Here is an 18,096-nt window from a genome sequence, read left to right on the forward strand (position 1 = left end):
TTTTGTTGTTGTTATTGTTGCTGCTGCTGCTGTTGTTGTTTAAATAGGACTTGCCTAAGTTGCATAGGCTGACCTTAAATCACTCTGCAACCCAGGCAAGTCTTGAACTTGGGTTCTTCCTCCAAACAGCTGTGTGTAGGCCAGTAATACTACCAGCCCAGACTGTTTCTTGAGAGTAGCAAGAGAGCACCAGAGATGGTATTTCTGATGCCCACAGGCAGTGATATTCTTGGAGGGTTAGAGAGTGTTTGATGTCTGACTGTCTTGGTTCCTCTCAGCTAAGTTAAGGTATGCTGGCCACCATATTAGAGTAGCCTGTCAGCCTTGCTGGGATGCCTTACCAACCAGGCTACGCAAGAACTCTTTTCCCTGACATGGGGCGGGTCCTACAGGCTTCCAGTGCCTTTACAAACACGTCTAGGAATTCCATCTAGTTTATGCATAGAGTGTGGCTGCTGGCAGCTGAGCAGGGACCTGAGGCCTTTCAGCATGGCAGCATCTTCCCCTTTAAGGGGAGCTGAACTGAACCCACTCCTCCCTCTGCAGGGCCTGGACCTTCCACAGTGGCTCAACCCCTGATCAGGCCCCACCACTCCAGGCTGGCCTCAACATGGTTGGGTCTAAAGACTTTGGCAAGGTGTTGCTTACTAAGAAAGAGCCTTTGCTTCTATGGTTCCCCATTTCTTAACTCCTCCCAGGCTAGCCTGCAGGGGTGACTTTAGTAGCCGAGAAGATAGTAGGGCTCAGGTAGGGACATGGAGGTTTTTGCTGGCTCTTGAAATGTTCTGTCCACTGGACCGCTGGATAACTGGCAGCATTAACACAGATGCCCACAGTCTGTTATTTGGGTGAGGGTGGGATTCTGTTCTTTTAGAGCTCCTGGAACTGCTACTTGAGTTAACCAGGAAGGTGGGAACTGTTAGAAATGGGAAATGACTCCATGCCCTGGATATCAAGAGTGTGTTTGCTTAGTTTTTGTTTGTTTGGTTGGTTTAGTTTGGCTTTTGGTTTTTTGTCTGTTTGTTTTTTAGACAGGGCTTCTCTGTATAGCCCTGACTGTCCTGGATCTCACTCTGTAAACTAGGCTTGCCCTCTGTCTCACAGAGACTCACCTGCCTTTGCCTCCCAAGTGCTGGGTTCAAATGTGTGGGGCACCATCATTGGTCAACCTGTGTGTGGAGAGTTCTTTCCTGCTTCCTTGAGATTCCCTCCTGTGCATCTGAGGTTTCTCCACTCTGTGCCCCCTCTGGCTTGGCCGGAACCTAGCAGGATCAGACCATGGTGAACCTAGGGTTCAGATAGTCAGATGTAGGCTAGGATGGACATCTGTGTGGAGGACATGCTGTGACAGGCACAGAGGTCCCGCTTGGGATCTATGAGCCTTTCCAGAGCCTGGAGCCTAACAACAGCTGCCACTGGAGGAAGAGGTGAGTGTATTTGGCTAGCTCAATCCCAGCAGCCCTGGTATGCACATTGTTGCCCTTAGGTTGTGCTCACTAAACATGGTTCCCTTCTTCACATGACCCTGAGAAGTGAACAGTGTGTCTCAAGACCTAGTCCCACTGATCTGTTGGGAATAGGGCCACTGAATGGTTGGTGCTCAGACACTTCCTCAACAGCATGGGGATGCGTTCTCAAAGTTCTTAGGAAGGAATTGACAGGGAGAGCCCGCGGATGCTGAATGTCAGGGGGATGGGCCTCTGGAACTCACGGTGACAAGCCTTCAGGGGTGCTGACCTCCCCCACTGTCTTCCTGCTTCTGGGCTCTGCCGAGGCTGAACCACTTAGGACAGTGGCCAGACCTTTGCCCCAAGCTGGACTGAGGACAGTCAGCCTGTTTACTGGAAGGGTGGTCATGGAAGACCAAGGTTGTAGGAGATGGAGCAGCTTGGGGCTAGGGAGATGTGAGGTTGTCAGATGAACCAGAGTGGGGAGGAGACAGGCACCAGCAGCAGCACTGTCCAGGTTTGCAGGTGGTGGCTACCTGGGCTCAGGGATGGACTCAGCCAATCACGGTTAAGAACTGCTCAGAACTAAGCTTCCATGTTGAGAGTTCCACAGAAAACTAATTTTAATTATAGGTCAGAGAATGGGAGCTTAGAAGTACTTGGGGCACTAACTGGGGCGGGTGGTTTTATGTGAAAAGGGAAGTTCTGAGATCCATCACTCACCGCCCATGGGTACTGCCCTGACATGGCCTCCCCTCCAACACATTCTGTCACCACAGGGTTGCCTGGCTGGCGTCGGGAAGCACCTGCACACATGAGTCGGGAAAGGTGCTCTCCTGGGGAGCAGTGGACATGCGATGGCTGCAGTGTGGCCTCTGTCCCAAGCTCAGAAACTGAGGGATGTGGTCATCCCTTTAGAATCCTCTTGGAAAATGAAAAGTAAAAGCCACACTGAGGCTTCAGGGCAAACCAGACTCTCACTTTCCTCTTAATGGCGGGGGGGGGGGGCACCCATGACTCAGCCACCCTGTGGTAAGTTGGGGAGAGCAGCCCCAGAGTATGAGAGGTGCCTAGATATCTTCTGTCAGCCTTTGTCCTCCTCCCTCCCCCAGGGATGAGGTGGACCTGAGTGGTCATGCTGGCCTCCGGTAATGGTAGCAGCTAGCTGCCCAGCCAGCTGGTATTCTGGGGACACCTAAGCAGAGACTAGGTGGCTATGCTGATGCCGCCCTCCCGCCCTTCCACCACGTCGATCCTGAGCAGCCCATACCCAGCACCCTGGGTAGAGCTGGGTGTGCCATTGTGCTCCAGTCTGATTTTTTTTTTCTGGTTTTGTCCTATTTGACTCCTCCCCCAACCTAGCTCTTATTAGAACAAGACAGGCAGGCACAGGTAGGAGGCTGTCTGCAAATGACAGTCTTCTGAGAGTGTCACACTGCCTTTGCTTTTCCTGCTGTGTGGCTTGCCATCTCCCCACTTAACTGGCCCTCACCCTCCAGAGTAGAGTGTGAGGAAGCGGGGCATTAGGAGACATAGAAAGGGGGGCCTGCCAATGCGATGACCTTAGGTGTGTCTGGGCTTGGAGAGCAGCTTGCCTCTCCCTACCCTTGCACTCATTCCGGGTGCTAACGGAGAGGCAGCTGAGGCACAGCTTCATGCTGGAGCCCCCAAAAGGTAAGAGCCCAGAGAAAATCAGCTGAAAGTTGGTAGGCAGGCCTCACTCCAGTCAAGATCACTCTGAAATCAATGTGACCCTGTGGAAGGCTCTAGTGGCTCTGCCTGACCCACTGTCCGTACACGGACCTACTGTTGGCAGAAAACATGCCAGGTTCTCTGCAGGAAAGCTGTCCTCGGTCCTCTCTGAGAGGACATGAAAGGGGAAGGGCTGGCTGTTTTACAAGAGGAAGTAGTCCATGTTCTGGACAGGTGCCTGCCTTAGAGGGTGCTGATGCCGTGTTCACTGTACCCCCACGAGGATTCCCAAGACTAGGTAACTGGGTGTCTATTCACCATGACACAGGGGCCGCTCCGGTGGCTTTGGCACCTCTGGAGTCTTCATTTGTGTACCTTTGTGGGATTTGCCTGTTCTAAGGGCCTGAGAGAGGGAGCAATTCATTTCTATTTAAAGGGCTGTGTAATTAACAAAGCAAACACAAAATAACCAGAGCTGAGATCTTCACAGCATATAATAGCAGAGGCTGGTCCGCCCAGGGTGTGATGTGGTGCAGGCGATGTGCCCTCACCCCAGCACACAGGGCAGAAGGTCTTGTTAGCTCTGGATCTCAGAGTCAGCCAAGTACAGGCCTGGCCTCCAGTGAGGTCTCACATGGTCAGCATCACATGGTCAGATGAGGAAGACTGCCAGGTCCTGTCCTTAAGAAGCTACTCATGCTGTCCTGGGGACACCCCTAACCACACCTAGCTCCGGGGACCTCCCGGGGGCAGCCCTCGCTTGAGTCTACCTGGTTCTGTCGGCAGGTGGTTTTGAAGATTGAGTTTCTGACACATTAACTTTCGGGGACATTTTAGTCTGTAGCAGTGCTCCTTGTACTTGAATAGCCAGTCTTGCCATCTGCCAGCCTTTGAGCACAGAAACACCAGCCAACCCTGTCCACCCATGAGCAACATCTGCTGTCTCCTACATTTCCCTGGGTGCCAGGCCCTTCAGACTAGAGAAGGTCTTTCCATGGCTTCAGGTCCCCAGTGACTTCAGACAACATGGAACTCGAGGTGCTTGCTGTTCCCCACCCCCACCCCTCCCAGCATAGCGTAGCTTCTGAGTTGTCTCCCTCCTTGGGAAGGAGTCATTACCCAAGTGCTAACAGTGGGACCAAGCCTCATGAACTCATTCATAAGCTGGAGGGGACCTTGGGCAGCCCAGGGGTTTGACAGTTATGGGGGCGCCTCAGTGGTCAGTGGATTTTTCTGGAACATCCTTTCCTGCTCTGAGTCACCGGCTGGCTCTGGAGCAGAGGAGACACACTTTCCAATCACTTCTGTCTTCTCAGATTACAGGGCTGTTGTGCTGGGTGACTAAGTGGGAGCGTTGTTTCTGTGGGTCTTAAATGCTTTCAGTTGGGCGTTTCTATAGTGCTGTTTCCATAGCACCCAGCTAAGCAAGGAGCTGTGAGGCAATGTGGGGTGGGTGGGGACAGCAGGAACCTGGCCACTGGGGGACAGGCTTTATGCCATTTTAAATGGCCCGATGCCAAGGTACTGGCAGTGCAGGCCCGGGTCGTGTTTTCTACTCTGCTCTCCGGAAAGTGTAGCCGTCGCATCACACTGGAGTGCTCGGCTCACTCCAGTGATGAGGAGACTAGACCCCTGCAGGCTCACACCACCCATCCCCTGTCCTCTGCTGTCTCCCTTGCATGTTGACACTTCACTTGGTCCAGATTTCCAGGATCTTCCTGGCAAAATTGTGGGCTGTCTGAGAGGAGCCGGTGGCCTGGAAAAGGAGGTCAGGGAAGTCGGTTGTTATTCCTAGACAGAAGTGGCAGCCACATGTCAATGGCAGGCTTCGCTGTGCTGCTGCCTGCTGCCTTAGGACCTTCTCCCAGGTCAGGCTGAAGCTGGTGATGCCATCCCAGGCTGGTATGTGGTCCAGGGCTCTAGCTGCACCCCCCTCAAGCTGGGGATTTTAAAGTCCTTCTAAGTGCACTGCTCTGATGCTCTGTCCCCTCCCCTTTTCATGGACCACCCCTAGGTGCAGAAGTGTGACCTGTGAGGTTACACTTATTCCTGGGGGTGCATAAGTAAATGGAAATCTTAAAAATAAGACGCCATGCTCTCCTAACTCAGGCTGTCAGACCCTGCTAATGAGGCCGGGCCCCACACCGGTGCCCTGTACCCCAGGGAGCTGAAAGCCTCTGTAAAGGTAGTGCGCAGCCTACAAACCCAGAAACTGCTGCTGGTGGGCTGGCTTCAGGCCTCAGTTTGGAAGGTGCTGTTCTCAGGGCAAGGAGACCCAGGGGGCCTTGTGGCCTGGTTTATGCTGATGTCCTAGGTGACCGTTCCAAGTGGTGCCTCTTTTCTGAAGTCCCAAGATAACGAAATGATGCAGATTATCACTGGCACCTTCTCTCTCCTGTCACAGCACCTCGGCTCTGCTTGTAAGACTCTGCTGCTGAGCCCTTTTGCCTGTTGTTGTCCTTGAGAAGTCTCTGGAAAGGGCAGTGGCGCAAGGGTCCACCCTAGCCTTCAGAACCTTGACTGTTCCTTAGCTGGCCACCAAGCTGAGACGTACGTGTGTGTGTGTACGTGTGTGTGTGTGTGTGTGTGTGTGTGTCCGTGTGTCCATCCCTGTGCCAGAGGAACAGGAGTCATAGGAGGAACTCTACTCACAGCCTAGTTCAGCCCTGAAGACCAGAGAGCCCCAGCACCAGACAGTTGATGCCTGGGATGGAATGAGTGGGATCCAAGAGGCCAGTGCTAAGCCCTATATGGTGACTGGCAGGTGTGCTCCTCTCCTGGAGAATAGCCCACTCCTTCCTGACCCAGAGTATGTCTGGTCTCATCCCACCACTCTTCTCTAAAGCTTGGGAAGGAGCTCACACCCAGGCTGAGCCTCCTCCAAGACTCCCTGGAGTCCTCCCAGCACAGCTCCTGTGGGGGCAACAAGACTCGTGCCCCACCCCCTACTTCCCAGAGGACCCTGGAGTGCAGGGGAGGTTCAGGGAGCAGGAAGCCCTGGTAGGCGCATGTTGCATAACCGAAGGAAAAGTACTTGACGCTGTGGAGGAGAGAGAAGAGAGAAGAGGATCAGAGAGGGAGGAGGGAACGCGCCCCCCCCGCCCCCCCCCATCACAGCAGCAGAACCCACTGTCAGGCTGGAACACCACTCTCACCTGCTATTTTGACTTCTCTTGTTACAATAACTGTCTTGAGTCCCACCTGGCAGACCTTATGGCTGGGCCCTGCTGCCGCTTGAGAGGACCAAGACCTATTCTCAGGCCTTCTCAGACTGGTCCTGTCAGTGGGGAGGGCAGGAGTTTAGTGTGGGGCTGCAGGGCAGAAGCAGCAATCTGTGTAGGTTTGGTGGCAAGGGTGTGAGTATGGCAGGCCTTGACCTTGGAGAGATTGGTGCTGGCTGGTAGGCAGAGTTGGCACCGATAGCCTCGGTGGAGACCAGCCCCCACCCAGCTGGGCTTCCCCCTCTTCTGTCCCTCCAGCTGAGCCTTGTGTGGGGAGATGCTAAGGGAACAGCCTGCTCCAACCCCCTCTGCCGCCCACAGCTCAGCCGCCCACCCACGCTGAGTCAGAGCTCCGCCGAGGTGGCTGTGAGTCAGCTGTGAGCACCCTGGCAGCTCAGGCCTGCCCCCTGCTGGAAGACAGTCGCCTTAGGAAGCGCTTCTGCAACAGCTGCTCCAGGCTGGTGGGAGTTCAGCCTAAGAGGGGTGGGCGCAAGAGATGCACTAGAGAGGCGTCTGCGTATACCTGGGTGTAAATAGACCCTTCCTTGACACTTGGGCAGTTTGATTATCATAGTAAGGTTTAGCTATGAAACCAAGTTCCACACACATTCTTATAGCATAGCTCTGTCCAGTGGTTTCTGTTGGTGTGGATGGCTTCTATCTATTGATTGAGGCTTTCTTTCAAATTGTAAACTACATATAACTGATACAAGTCACTGCCACGGACCACCCCAGCCAAGTATGGGGGTCCCTAGGATGTGGGTTCTCTAGGCAGGTGGATAAGGATTCAGCAGTGACAAACAGAAACAAACACAGAGGCAGGAGCATTCTCTTAGGTTGGTTGGTTTTAAAATGGCAAGATCTCAGGGATTCTAGGTGAGCCTCATTCTCTATATCGCTGAGGAGACCCTCAGGAGTGCTGGGAATGCTGGTGTGCAGCACACACCTCTGTGCCAGGCTGAGGTGGAGCCCAGGGCATCTCCTGTGCTATGCAGGCGCCTACCACTGAGCTATACACTTCCAGTTGGAACGTCTGTCTTCATGGTATGTGTCAGCACATCCACCCATCCCCAAAATCCCTTTATCTTTACAGTTTGTGACTATCCCCACTAAATGTCAACTGCCAAATGTCACCTGATACCACCTTCTCCCTGGTCCCTGTGAAGTTGACATCCCTGGACTCTCTGAATTCCCCTACCCCTCTGTCTTGGCACATTCAGAATAGATAGTCAGGTCTGGAGGTTGCACTGGTCCTGGGCTTTTTGACAAGAACCTTCCTGGGTAGGTTATGTTTCCCCCAGGAAGCTCAAGAGTAGTTGGGACAAGACCGCTGTTGGTGGCCAGAGAAGTACCTGTGACCTCAGGGGCTTCAAAGGGATTGCGTCTTTAGATGGGGCTTGGGGAAAGCAGTGCTCTCAGAATCCTATGGAATCATTTGACCACATATCTCTCTTGAGCCCAGAGTATCTTGAGGATTGAGGGGGCTCCCAAGGCCACCCAGATTGGATGCCCAGGTGAAACCCAGATAACCCAGATGAAAAGGCGAGGGATAGGTCATTTTTCAGTTCATGCTCTATGGTGAAGACCCCTCACCAGGCACATGCTATCCCAGGGATAGTGATCCATATGTCTTTGATGAAGGCCTCTCTTCACCTGCATATGATATTCATGAAACAATCTAAGGCTTGCTCACCTGTTCCGCTCTCCACATCCTCAGTGGTGGGTGCCCATGCTCTCTCTCCAGCAGCAGGCTTCCCTGGGTCTCCTCAGTCAGTATCTCTTGAGACCATTCTATAGCTGCTGGAGCTACGACTCTGAGGCAAAAGAAACTGTAGGTGACAGGAGCCTCAGTAGAGCCAGGGCATGGGAGCGTACTGCAGGAGCCCCCCCCCCTCTTACGCTGACATTTCTATGCTTCATGGAGCTGAAGCCTGGAAGGGATGGCCTGCCACTGGTACCTTTCCTTCCCCTTCTCAGGAAGAAGTCCAAGGAATGCTGGGATTGATGGCACACGCTTGTAATGCCAGCATAACAGGCAGAGACAGGAAGATTACCTCATGCTCAGGGCATAACTAAGACTTATAGTTCAAAGCTAGCCTGCCTACATGGAGGCTCAAAGATAGATTTGTATGGGGACTGGGGGATGGCTCAGTGGATAAAGCACTTGCCATAGAAGTGTAAGGACCATAGTTCTGATCCCTAGCACCCACAAAAATGCCAGATAAAGCATGGCAGCAGGTACCTGTTGTCCCGGCACTTGGGAGGTGGAGACGTCTCCCCAGGGCAAGCTAAGCTCTAGGTTCCATGAGCTCCAGGTTCTGTGGCAGACCCTGCTTCAGTAGAAAGTGACCAAGGAAAGCACCAGTGTTGGTTTTTGGCTCCATGTGCACGCTTCCCGTCTGTTCACAGTGCATGTTTGTAAGCCTGGAGATCCTTCCACCTGGAGATGTCTCCACGGGACAACCTCCTGGGCAGCATGGGCAGGCCTGCAGGGATGGCTGGATAATTTGCCCAAACCCAAGCAGGATCTGCCGTGTGCTCACTGACCTGTTTCCTCTGTATCCTGTCCCCAGTACATCGATGCCATCAGCAATAAGCAGGGCGAGCTGGAGAACTACGTGTCTGACGGCTACAAGACAGCACTCACTGAGGAGCGCAGGAGGTTCTGCTTCCTGGTGGAAAAGCAGTGCGCTGTGGCCAAGAACTCTGCTGCTTACCATTCCAAGGTGAGCTAGGACTGTGGGCTGCTGGGCCTTCCTGCTCGGTGCAGGCGGAAACTAGCTGTTCACAGAGCCAGACTGTCTGTGAGTGTCTGAGCTCCCAGAGTGGCCACTAATAGTGGGACTGCCATCCTTGAACACCTCAGGCTGAGGAACAGAATTCTAGAGGAAGAATTGCCAGGTCAGAGGGCATGACATTTTAAAGGCCTACACTAGAAATTGCTGGATGATTTAGGAGACTGTCTGCTGAGGAGAGTCCAGGCGTGGGCTCTGGGAATTCTTTGGGTTTTTTTGTTTTTTTTCGAGACAGAGTTTCTCTGTATAGCCCTGGCTGTCCTGGAACTCACTCTGTAGACCAGGCTGGCCTCCAACTCAGAAATCTGCCTGCCTCAGCCTCCCAAGTGCTAGGATTAAAGGCGTGCACCACCACGCCCAGCTTGGCTCTGGGAATTCTTAAATCACTGTTGGCTTTTCTGCTCTAGCTGAGGTCTAGACTGATGACATTCTAGGGAGGGAGGAACACAGTCCCCCGGGCTCTGGAAGGGTTGGCTTTCCATCTTCCTCAGACCTGACTATGCCCATCTGAACACCTGGTGGCCCACGGGCTAGTGGGTCTACAAGCCATGATACTGGTGACTTCTAGCCTCTAAGGCCGGACCATGTCACCAGACTCTGGACCTTCCTGGCATACTGTCTATTGGCTGCCATAGTTTGGCTGTCCCTGTGAAACTGGGCACTCTCATCCCATGCCACACTTCCTAGGCAGCTGTGGGGTCCTGCCTAGCTCCAGGTGCCTTCTTCTCAACCCAGAGCTGGTCACATGGTGTCCTCAGAGTCCTTCCTTGCCCCCACTTTTTCTGGTGCTATCAAGCACTAGGTTTGTGGTGACTCATTAAGTCTGCCATTCCTGGTCCCTCCTTGACCCCTGAGAAACCAACCCCCTTCCACCAAGTCTAGTGAGTGCTCCCTACTAAACACCTCCCCCCATGTTTTCTCTCTCTGCTCTCTTCCATCACATACATGTTCACGTGTATACACACAAATGCACACACACACACACACACTTTCTGGGAAGTGCCACATTCCAGGACCTGGCCCGTCCTTGCTGAACAAAGGAAGTTCCTGTGAAGAGCTGAGTCCTCCAGGGTGGTCTGCCATGAGCCCTGCTTGTGTGGCTCGGGCTTAAGGCATGCAGAGGGCTCCCATAACCCCCAGGGATCGGGATGATAGACTCTTGCTAAGAACATGTTGGGGTGAGTAGAGCCCTGTCATTCACAGCATCTGTAGGAGCTGAGGTGGGGTCAGATTGTGTGCCCTGGAATATTTAACAGCATAGATGTAATCAATCAATGCAGCCAAACATGAAGACCCTGTATATGTCCTTGTGAGTGAATGTGGTCTAGAGATTGGCACCATACACACTGACATGTGTCCTTCCCACTGTCATATGTGCTCACACATCCACACACACACATGACCTAGAGCCTCTGCTCTGGTCCTCCGATATCCTTTGCTCTCAAGAAGACACAAGCCCACAGGCTTCTTTCTCTCCTGGCAGTTACCTGACTGAGCACACAGTGAGCCTGCACAGTGCTTTGAGGCTGGCAGTTACCTGACTGAGCACACAGTGAGCCCGCACAGTGCTTTCAGGCTGGCAGTTATATCTGTGCCCCTAGTGTCAGGTCTGGGAAGAAGAGCTTTGACCTCCCTAAGTAGGCAGCTGGCCATGCTGCTGCATACAGGCACTGAAGACAGGCCTCAATGCCGGCCTATAAATGTGGCCATCTCAGGACCCTCTGCAGCACTGCAGGCCCACTGTCCAATGGCTAGCAGGGGCAAGGCCTACCCTACTTGTGCTCAGATGCCAGGCATAGCTGCACTGCCCATTTGGGCCTTTGACTTAATTCAAATAGACACAAGATCCTAAAAGTAGAACTCTGTGTCATGTCTGTGCTCCCTCATCCGGTGAACACTTTTTTTGGAGGGGGTGGGGAAAGACAGGGGTTCTCTCTGTAGCCCTGGCTGTCCTAGAACTCAATCTATGGACCAGACTGGCCTTGAACTCAGAGATCCTCCTGCCTCTGCTTCCGAGTGCTGGGATTAAAGGCGTGTGCCACCATTACCCAGCTCCCTGTGTGCACTCTGTGCTCACAGGATTTGACTGTGCCTGAGACAGGCCTTCATGTGCCCCAGAGGCAAGCCAAGCTCTTCCCCATAGAGGTGGATCCAATTAGCAAACATTCTCCAACAGAGGCCACCTTTGCACATCTCTAGCCTCCTGTCCTGACCATGCCTCGATGGCTCTGACCTGTCTCCAATTTTAACCCCTCTCTCACCTCTTTCCTTGCTGCTGTGTACTTTTGCCCACAAAAGAGCTGCCTATCCTGGGGCTGTGTGAGCCCATCCATTCTTTATTCTGTAGGCCCGTGGGGACAGAACAGCCTCCTTGGTCTGATCTCACCCTGGTGTTCTCTCAGCGACCTAGCACATAAGTGCTTTTTAGCAAGTATCCCTTTTCGAGATGCAAGGCCTCTGGTTGAAGAACCCTTGATGAACAACACTAGGGCCAGGCAAGGCCACACATGCACGGTGGTGATGCTCAGGGAGACACCTATGGACTGTGCCTGCAGGACCCCGTGCTGCCCCTGACACCCTTCTTGTCCTGTGTCTTCCACTCCAGGGCAAGGAGTTGCTGGCCCAGAAGCTGCCTCTGTGGCAGCAAGCCTGTGCCGACCCCAACAAGATCCCAGACCGTGCTGTCCAGCTGATGCAACAGATGGCCAATAGCAATGGCTCCATCCTTCCAAGTGCCCTGTCAGCTTCCAAGTCCAACCTGGTCATCTCAGATCCCATTCCTGGAGCCAAGCCCTTGCCAGTGCCACCTGAGCTGGCACCATTTGTGGGGGTGAGTCCTGGGGCTTTAGAAGCTTAGTGGGTGCTCCCTTTGCTTGGGGTGGTAGCATGCTCTCCAAAGGGCAAGCCCAATGCGCTGAGCCCAGGCCCAAGCTGGCTCCCAGCGACGCCCTGCCCCTGCCTCTTCCTCCAGCGGATGTCTGCTCAGGAGAATGTACCTGTCATGAATGGCGTCGCAGGCCCGGACAGCGAGGACTACAACCCCTGGGCTGACCGAAAGGCTGCCCAGCCCAAATCCCTGTCTCCCCCGCAGTCTCAAAGCAAGCTGAGCGACTCGTACTCCAACACACTCCCCGTGCGCAAGAGCGTGACGCCGAAGAACAGCTATGCCACCAGTAAGGGCCTGAGGGTACTAGGCTGAGAAGCCAAGGCTTGTGAGTGCGTGTGCGTGCACTTGACTGTGCAAGTATGTCTGTAGGTATATATACAGACATGTGTTTTTGCATGGTATATGCGTGCATATGCCTATGTGCATGTCTACAAATACCTGTTAATGGTATGTGCCTGGATATGTAACGCATGTGTGAGCATGTAGTGTGTATCGATTCGGAGTGTGGCACGGTGGAATGAGACCAGGACCCTGTCTTCAGCAAACAGACAGGCTAGAGGGTGGAGGGGCTTCAGTTGATCATGGGCAGCTCCTGTGTTTGCGCCATGACTGTTGTTAATACCTGAATCCCGGCTCTGTCTGCCGTGGACAGCCCTCTCACATACACACCCGTTGTCTCGGCAGCTGAGAACAAGACACTGCCACGTTCAAGCTCCATGGCAGCTGGCCTAGAACGTAATGGCCGCATGCGGGTCAAGGCCATTTTCTCCCACGCGGCCGGTGACAATAGCACTCTGCTGAGCTTCAAGGAGGGCGACCTCATCACGCTGCTAGTGCCTGAGGCCCGTGACGGCTGGCACTATGGGGAGAGTGAGAAGACCAAGATGTGAGCACCCACCCACAGAGAAAGTCTAAAGCAGCCTGTCCTCTTCCACAATCATGAGGGAGTGGCAGCACTCAGATGCGCTCTCAGTCACAGGCTCTCCTAATGGGAAACCTGGGCAGGAGAGACAGGGACGGCGTGATGCCACAGACCTCCGCCTTCTCCCTACTAGCCCAGTCTTTTTAGCATCCAAGCCACAGGCCGCTACTTCTGCCTCTCGGTGCTTGATCATTCTTTGCTGTTATTTGGCACAATGTTCTAAATGCATATTCGCTGTGGCATACTTGGCTATTCCAAGATGAGGGCCTGTGGTTTCCCCGGCAGAGCAGACTTGACCAATCCCCCCACCCCCACACATACCAAACTCTCCTATAGGTCTGAATAGCCTTCAGCAATGTCACCAAGTCTCTGGGCCACCCAGCTCTGCCTAACTTAATACCTACTACAAGATATGGGGTGAACAGCCAATGCTGGTGCCACTTAGAGGCACCCCTCAACCCCCCCCCAAAAAAGTAGTTTTTGTCTAGGTGTGTCTTCCGCACAGATGTCTAAGCAGCTGTGGCCAAGATGAGGTACAAACTGAGCTTTGCTGTGGCCCAGCAGGGAGCCTCAAAAATGTCCTTGAAGGATAGGAGGCTGTATCCGTCTCTGTCCCAGTGGTCTCCTGGTCTTGGAGCTCTGACCATCATGGTAGTGAGCTATGTGTCAGGGAGGGACAGGTTGTCAGACCATGTCTCCACCAGGCAGGGCAGCTGGACTGCCTCAGCCTCAGGACTGGGCCCCAGCCACATCGTTGGGCTCTCTGGAACATGAGCACCTATCCTTCCACATATGGATTAGGACAGGCTGGGGAGCTGGGGAGACTTGGGATCTGACAGGCTCCTGTCCTGCATCTGGAGGGCCTGTGCAATGGATCCAGGAGTCTCACCTAGCACCTTTCTTCTAGGCGGGGCTGGTTCCCCTTCTCCTACACCCGGGTCCTGGACAGTGACGGAAGTGACAGATTGCATATGAGGTAAGCATACTGGCTAGGGCTGAGACCCCTGGGCACAAAACTGGGCAGAATTTCTAGTTCTTTCTCTGCCCCTCAGAGCCATCTCAGGTCCTACTGCATGCTTGAGACTGTGTGGAAGGGGTGGAAGGCGGGTCCCAAGAGCCCTGGGAATGCTGGGAAGAATGCAGGTGGAATGCGGGACAGTTGTTAGCCAGCCCATTGTGATTGGGCTGTCCCTCCACTGCCTACCTCCTGGAGCAGGGTTGGAGGGACCCTGTCACAGGGCTTCAGCAGCCAGCATTTGGCAATTTCGACCTGGTGTATGTACAGCACAGGAACCTGGCAGGGAGGTTAGACAGGAATACCTGTGAGGTCACTGGCTGCTGTGAGTGAGGCGTGGGGTAGGCAGCTGGCCCGTGTGCCACTGAGTCACTGAGTCTCTACGCCCCGCAGCCTGCAGCAGGGCAAGAGCAGCAGCACAGGCAACCTCCTAGACAAGGATGACCTGGCCCTCCCCCCTCCTGACTACGGCACGTCCTCCCGGGCATTCCCCACCCAGACAGCCGGCACATTCAAGCAGAGACCCTACAGCGTGGCCGTTCCTGCCTTCTCTCAGGTGAGGCCTGGGGCTGAGATGGATCTGCATGGAGGGATCATGAGTTTGGCTGACAGGCTTGTGACAGAGGCTCCGTGGCTTGAGATTTTTTTAGCCTCACACCTTACCAGACTGAGTCTGTGCACGACCTTTCTGCTAGATGGGGTTTGGGGACTTGGGCATAGCTGGCCTGTGGGTTATCCTGAATACCTACTACCACCCAGGGCCAAGGAAATCAGAAACTCCTTTCCCAAGAGCAACAGGGTGCTTGGTCACATTCAGCTGGTAGCATGAGCTGCTGCCGCCTAGAGCATGTGAGGCCATAAGTGGCTGATTACAGCCGTAGGTCCTGGGGATGGTCCCTGGCAAACTCCTGTCAAGTAGTACTCAGAGTGTCCTGCTTCAGTTGGGCTTTGAGTGCAGGGTGACGAGTAGCTCTTATAACCTGGGGCTTAACTATGAAGGATGTTGGTCTGTTCTACCCTGAGGCAGAAGAGACCGCAGCTGGTCCTGGCTCTCATCCTAGGGTGGGGCCTCTACCTGCACATAGAGAGGGAACGAGAACTCACCATTCCTAAGTCTTGGGCCAGCTGAGGGCCAGCATGGTGCCCAGTGTCTGAGGGGTGGGTCCTGTTGACCCAAGCTCGTGCACTCACTCATGCTGGGGCAGGCAGGGTCCTGCCTTTGGTTATCCCATCCGTCCTGACCTAGACGGGTGGCGAAGCTTTGGAAGTGCTGCCTCCAGGCCGTCTGCAGTTCAGGCAGTGTGCGTGGGACTTGGGGGGCTTGAGTCTAGGGAGGTCTAGATGGCAATGATCCTTGGCTGCAGCCTTCGTGATCAGAGCCACACTGGAGCTGGGGCTCAGAGCGTGTGGTGGCAGTGGTGCCCAGACTTTTCTGGTCGGAGTTATGGACCTTGGGCACATGCCAGCCTCTGGGTAGTGATTGGTTCGAGGAGGCTTTTAAAGTGGCATCATAAAGTGGTGTGTCCTGTATGTACAGAGAGCACACATGATCCAGCCTACCCTGGCCAGATGGGAGGTGTCCTTGTTAGTGTGAGAGGTCAGTCACCACATCCGTGTCACCACATTCTCTGGAGCGGTCCCCAACCACTGTGACCAAAGAGAGGATAGAGAGTTGGTGTGGAAGGAGCCCGGCCGAGAGCTCCACAGGGGCAGGGCCATCTTTCCGAGAACAGGGACTTACACTGTCAGTGAGCGTGTGGGTGGCTCACAGTCTCCCTGCCCAACTTGATTGCTCTGCCTTTGTTCCCAGGGTCTGGATGACTACGGGGCACGGTCTGTGAGCAGGTAAGAGGTTTTAGGCTTCGTTGGGACTGTGGGTGGGTGGCCACAGACTTGGTTAGAGTAACCTCTCCCTTGGGACCTAGCTTTTCTTACTTTGGGAACCTTGACCCTAAGCCTGCCACCAGAGCTGGACCCACCCACCCACCCACCCGTCCTGGGCTCCTGTCTGCTCTTAGTACAGTGAGCCCCTCCTCCATCCTGCTGGGTCTTGGTGTCTTGGCCTGCTCTGCTCATCCCGGCAGGCAGGGCAGGGGTGAGGAGGGTTGTCAGCCGCCTCTAGGCCTTCTCTCCCTAGAACCAGGTAGATCCTCACCAAGGGCTGCGGCTGCTGCCTGCCGAGCACAGTCTTATTCTGGGTTCATCATCCTCCCAGAGGCCAGGTAGCCTGGCTGCTGGCTGGCCAGGGCTCTGCCGGGTGGCGGGCGGGCCTGCTGCCCCTGGCCGGCGGTGGGCATGCATCTGGGCAGCTGTCCTGTGCTTTGTTCCACAGTGGCAGTGGCACGCTGGTGTCCACAGTGTGAGGACGCTGACCCCAGGCAGCTGCTCTGAAGAGCTCCCCCCAGTCTCCACCGGTTCCCCTCCTCAGCTCTCGTTGGTTTGTTCTTGGGTTGTTTTCTTTCCCACCCGCTCCTGCCTTTTGGTTGGTGATCCCAGACTCTGAAATCCCCCAGGGTCCATGGTGCTGCTCTCTGCGCCCCTGCGCTCATGCCCCCAGCAGGTGTCCCCAGCCTTGAGCATTAACTGCCGGGTGGGGGCCTGCCGGCTGAGTGGCAAAGCAGCGTTGGCACCTGCTGCCCTAGCCCTGTGGTGTTCACGACGCACATCCCTTTTCTAAGGCTGGCCACGAGCCAGGGCTAGAGTTTGAAGAAAAAGAAAAAAATCTTTAAAAAAGAAAAAAAAAAAAGAAAAAAGAAAAACAGGAAAAAGGACTATTTTTTTTCCTAAAAACAAAAACAGATATGCATGGACTCCGGTGTACGTACTGTTATTCTGCATCTGACCCCCAGAGTTCTGGCGTCTTCTAGAACAGGACAGGACTTAGGGTCCTGGGGGGATCAAGCCCAGGGACCTTGACCTGCCTCAGGCCCCTTCCAAGGGCTGCACCAAGAAAAGGGGCCTGGGCACTTGGGAGCCTCCTGAGGAAGCTGACCACTCCTGTGATGGAGGCTGCAGCCCCAGCCAGGCCCTGCTCACCCCACAAGCCAGGCACTAGGCTTCTTCCTCAGCAGATACTGCTGGGCAGGCATGTGTAGAACAGAGTGCGGCATCCCAACACAGGGTGGCGTTACCTCATGCAGTGCCCTGGTGGGAGCTGGAGGCAAGAGCAGGTGCTGCCCGGCCACATGCGAACATTCCAAAGACCTCAAGACAAGCCCACCCACCCATCCACACATACACACACCTTTGGGGAATCTTTCTATGACCAGCCTTTGAGAAAGTCGCGGCGCAGAGGGTACAGCCAGCCAGTCAGGGCCAGGGAGAAGCAGGCTCTGGTCCAGCTCCTCCTAAGTTTCTCCTCTTGTGTGTGTCTTGGTAACTTTAGAAACAGGCACACTGGACTCAGTGGCTACTGGTTTTGTCTCTTCACACACTGAATTCTGGGCAGCGGAGCCCAAGGCCCAGTGGGCTCAGCCCTACAGCTGGCAGAAGCCCTTGGGAAGCTGCGGACGCGCCTCTGATGTGGTTAGCAAACCCAGCAAGCCTGCTGAGGACTAGGGCGTGGCTGGTCCAGTCTGACAGCAGCAGCAGCAGCTCAGACACAGACAGATCCTGTTTTATATTTAAGGAAAACACAGCCAGAACCTGGACCTGTGTAAAGAACTTTCTGTGTTGTTCTAATTTTGCTAAAAGATTTCAAATCCAGGGGATTCCATGTGCAATGGATGAATGTAGACACAAAACAGCAAACTTGTAAGAAGATGTAAAGTGCTAAAAAATATTTTTTCCTTTTTTCCTTTCCTTTTTTTTTTAAAAAAAAAAATCTGAACTGTGCCCTGTACTGCGGTCAACTGTTGGAATAAAGGCTTTATTTATTGCACTGAGTTGGTCTGTGCCTCCGTCCAGCTCTCTGGCATGTGTTGGGGCTGTGTGGGCCAAGCCACACCTCAGGGCACCCCAACTTGCAGCCCATCTTCAGTCTCTTAGCTCACCTGCAGATCATTCCAGGTCATTGCCAAAACCAGTCTAGGCTTGCAGACAGTGCAAGCCTAGATGGCTCTGATGGTGACACCCGGGTGGCCTGCCACCCTGGCTGAGAAAGCAGGGCTTAGAAGG

General features: G+C 54.2%; 1 protein-coding gene across 7 annotated transcripts in view; it reads left to right on the plus strand.

The window, feature by feature from the left end:
* Nucleotides 1–18,096, plus strand: part of Baiap2 (brain-specific angiogenesis inhibitor 1-associated protein 2) — a 66,867-nt gene that overhangs the window by 44,846 nt on the left and 3,925 nt on the right. For 4 of the 7 annotated variants that reach the window (XM_006531966.4, XM_006531967.4, XM_006531968.4 and 1 more), the window contains exons 7-13: nucleotides 8,935–9,087; nucleotides 11,762–11,986; nucleotides 12,128–12,329; nucleotides 12,728–12,929; nucleotides 13,873–13,941; nucleotides 14,374–14,536; nucleotides 15,791–15,825. In XM_006531966.4, the coding sequence (XP_006532029.1) occupies nucleotides 8,935–9,087; nucleotides 11,762–11,986; nucleotides 12,128–12,329; nucleotides 12,728–12,929; nucleotides 13,873–13,941; nucleotides 14,374–14,536; nucleotides 15,791–15,825 (1,049 nt within the window). Of the gene's footprint in view, nucleotides 1–8,934; nucleotides 9,088–11,761; nucleotides 11,987–12,127; nucleotides 12,330–12,727; nucleotides 12,930–13,872; nucleotides 13,942–14,373; nucleotides 14,537–15,790; nucleotides 15,826–16,312; nucleotides 17,858–18,096 lie in introns of those variants that run through there. The other 3 variants (NM_130862.4, NM_001037754.3, XM_006531969.4) reach the window with 3 other exon arrangements.

The sequence above is a fragment of the Mus musculus genome, chromosome 11 (assembly GCF_000001635.26).
Source record: "Mus musculus strain C57BL/6J chromosome 11, GRCm38.p6 C57BL/6J".
Lineage (NCBI taxonomy): Eukaryota > Metazoa > Chordata > Mammalia > Rodentia > Muridae > Mus > Mus musculus.